General features: G+C 37.9%; 1 protein-coding gene across 1 annotated transcript; it reads right to left on the bottom strand.

Annotated features, from left to right (window-relative positions):
* LOC109820717 (oligopeptide transporter 1-like) lies at positions 119-3,192 on the bottom strand. The gene is made up of 6 exons (XM_020386913.1): positions 3,177-3,192; positions 2,927-3,038; positions 2,290-2,862; positions 1,387-1,645; positions 1,114-1,296; positions 119-835 (listed from the first exon to the last, which is right to left on the bottom strand). Exons 2-6 carry the CDS (start codon positions 3,034-3,036, stop codon positions 212-214), a joined length of 1,749 nt encoding a protein of 582 aa, XP_020242502.1. The 5' UTR covers positions 3,037-3,038; positions 3,177-3,192; the 3' UTR covers positions 119-211.

The following is a 3,468-nucleotide window of genomic DNA, read 5'->3' as shown; positions in this document are numbered from 1 at the left end:
ATCGAACCACGTAAATATTGTGTGTTTGTGATTGTCTCTCTATTTTTTGGTTTTGTGTTTAATGTGTTATTTTGGTACATTTGATCAGACCGTTGTGGACCGCTGAGGGTTTCTTAACTCAACACTAGGACTGCTTACATTCACTTTCAACAACCTTTTGAATTGATTTCAAATTTTCTTAAAAAACACGACAAATACTCATCTGCTCTCCTCACTCATAGAGAGGGCAACCCTCAACATTGATCCCTGGAGCAGTAGGACAACTAGCCAATGGACAATGATCATCCAACTCCAGTCCCCACCATTTGGGTCCATTAATATTGTTACTCTGCAGTGTAAAATATGAAAGTATAGCCAAAAAAGCCACTCCAGCATCTAAACCTGCAGATAACACATAATTGTGCCTAGCCCACCACCCTTTGAATCTCCTATACACAAAAAGGTTGAAGAATATCCCAACTGCTCCCCACATTATAAAGTTCACAGCTCTTGCAGGTGGCATATTACCCGTTGCCCCCAATATTACCGGCATATTAATCAATTTGATCCATTTTTTTTCTGGATATATGCGCGATAATACCCAAACTGGCAGGGGGGCTAATAGACCGACAAGAAAGAAGAAGTTAACTTTTTCATAGAGGCCGAGATTTCCAAACATTCTTCGAGGAGAGACAACGCCCCATATAATTGATGCGCTGTAGAAAACTGCATCTCCAGGACAAGTCCATGGACTGCCCTCCGGTAGCTTTGAAGGGTCACAGATGTTTTCGATCTTGTGCAAGAGCCACCATGCTGTTCCAAAGTATGTTGAGGATGCTATAATTGTTCCTACAAGCTGGAGAGATATATGGCAAAGTTGTGAAGGATTGTTAACTTGGTTGTACTTGAAAGAAATTGAATTAGTAGTTTTGGGTTTACAGCTCATCTAGTTCTATTGTTGCAGATGTACCCTGAATGAAACTTTTTAACTTGTTTACCCTCAGGGGGTCTATTTCTCAAAAACAATTCTCTTTATCCAAGAGAGAAAGAGCCAAAAAAAAAAAAAAAAAAATCACTCAGGGGTAGTAAGTACAAAAGAGCAACACTACAGGGAGTCTGTGCAATTTCGTTTACCTGCACAAGGAACATGGATCTTGGAGGGATCTTCATGTAATGACCCAGTTTAAAATCTTGAAGGAACATAATAGCTTGAGACATGCTTATGTATCCATAGGTTTTGAAGGACACATTGGCAAGGGGCCTTCCCGGGTATGCATAACCGATTATTAGCTCCGTGATGACATTTAGCCCTGGTTGCTGATATTTTTGCAGTAATAAGGAAAATTAGTCTGCTGGCGAAAAAAAAGGTAGGGTTGAAGGGATTGAGATAAGTAGAGATATTTGTACTTGATTTGTTGTTGCTGTAATGATGCCAATTGGGAGAGTGAAGAGCAGAGCCAAGCCACCGGCGAGTATCACTCCCCAGTATCTGAGCTGCAGCTGGTTGCCGAAGCCCTCACAGGTGGCGATTGCGAGGGCTAACATTGATATCAAGATTGCATAGAACCACCATTGAGGGACATCTTTGTAGTTCTTTTTCATGAGTCTCGTGTGCACATCACCAATTTGATTCTGGAATGACTCTCTTGTCTGCCTCCATATTGACCTGCGATATGATTAAAGGAACAAGTCAGAAATTTGCTGATCTTTTTCCTAGTTTGATCGATGAAAATGTAAGTGAAACAAAAATTTCATTCAATTTTAATATGCATGACTTTACAAAACTTTGGTGTTTTTGTCACAATTACTTTGTATCTAAAACAGAATTATTAGCCAGAATATTTTATTTTGCTAAATCAACTTCTTTCTTCTGTGCAAGCCTATCTCAATATCTCCATATCACAGGCACAAAAGACTATATTTACTAGATTTACTTGTGTAATTATACACACACACATATATGTGATACTGATAAAGTAAACCAATATGAATTTAAAGTCCAGGAAAGAGCAATTTATACACTTATACGCTCTAAACTTAATCAAAAAAGATTTATCAAAAGAATATAACTCAGGAAGTATTAGCTGAGTAATTCTTGTCAGGAAACAAGGATTCTGGACGTTTTTCTTGTTCCTGTCTGTGCGTCTACGACCTTCATGTTTTAGGCGAAACTGTGATCATATGGCATCAGACCATTGTGTGCACGATAATAATCGCTATTCAATTGAAATGCCAGTTTCTTAAAATATAATTTTCTATGCTCAAGGTCTTAAAAGTAATTTAAGAAAATACAGTACATGATGAAATTACCTTCCATGAAAGAGACCAACGTGAGACAAAGTCGCAGCCAAAGTAGCAAAACTCAATCCATAGGTTATAACAAAGAAGATGCTCAAATTAACCTGACCAACTTGATCATACCCTACTTGGCTAAACTCGAATGTTTTCGGATTCAACACTTTGTTAACATCATACACACTTCCATTACCCGTAAACACACCAGGAGAAAATATAGGAAACCTCTTAGCCTCATAGGTGTTCGTCCAATAAGCAATCGGTGTAATCACATAAAGAATCATAAAGAAACCAAACATTATGTTGATTATAGCAAACCCCGGTGTAGCCAATGGACTTCCAAGAAATCCAGCTACAGTGGACCAGTCGAGACCAAAGCTTCCAACGCCGAGGCCAAATAGACCTGAACCAATTTGTTGCATTGTTACAGAGTTCGTCCATATCCAGCAAATGAATGAGAGGGCAGTGATTGATTGAAAGAAGTAGTTAGGTACAATGTAGTATGAGAAGCTTGAGATCAAGACTATGAGGAAGAATTGGAGCCTTGTTAATCCTCCCTTTGGCCTCTTTTCGATATCGTGTAACGCCCTATATACAGAAAAAATGTTTAGAAATTTTTACGGGTAAAGTTGTAGAAATTTCGAGATAATACCTGAATAGTGAGACTTGTACTAGGTTAGAAGGCCACCACATATAAGGAGAATCAACAAGGAATTTTCTGAAGACACCAGCCCATCCATACCCCATCATCTGAGATTTCATAAAAAATACAATCAAGGTTTTTTTTTGTTGAAATTATCATACACTTTTAGTCTTATTCTTAATAACTTTTTTTTTATATCTAAGTTCCAGAAGGTAAATTTAATACGTCGAAAAATCTCGAGGACATCTTACCTAGCTTATAACTAGTAGAAATATATAAAAACCCTAATTCATTGCTAAGATAACTTGGGCTTATATAGGCCCCTACAAAACACAACTTATAAATAAGTCTCTATATATTACTAATATGTCAACACTCCTCCTCAAGATGGGCGAAAGATATCTACTAAGCCCATCTTGTCACATCCTCTAATCATATCTAATGAGCTAAGTCCCTTAGTCAGACAATCTGCTGCTTGGTCCTTAGTTAAAACATGACTTAGCTCCAGTAGTCCACTATCCAACTTCTCTTTGATGAAGAACCTATCAATC

This window comes from Asparagus officinalis, chromosome 8 (genome assembly GCF_001876935.1).
Source record: "Asparagus officinalis chromosome 8, Aspof.V1, whole genome shotgun sequence".
Taxonomy (NCBI): Eukaryota; Viridiplantae; Streptophyta; class Magnoliopsida; order Asparagales; family Asparagaceae; genus Asparagus; species Asparagus officinalis.
The sequence above is the reverse complement of the archived record's forward strand: the minus strand, read 5'-3'. Positions and strand labels throughout refer to the sequence as shown.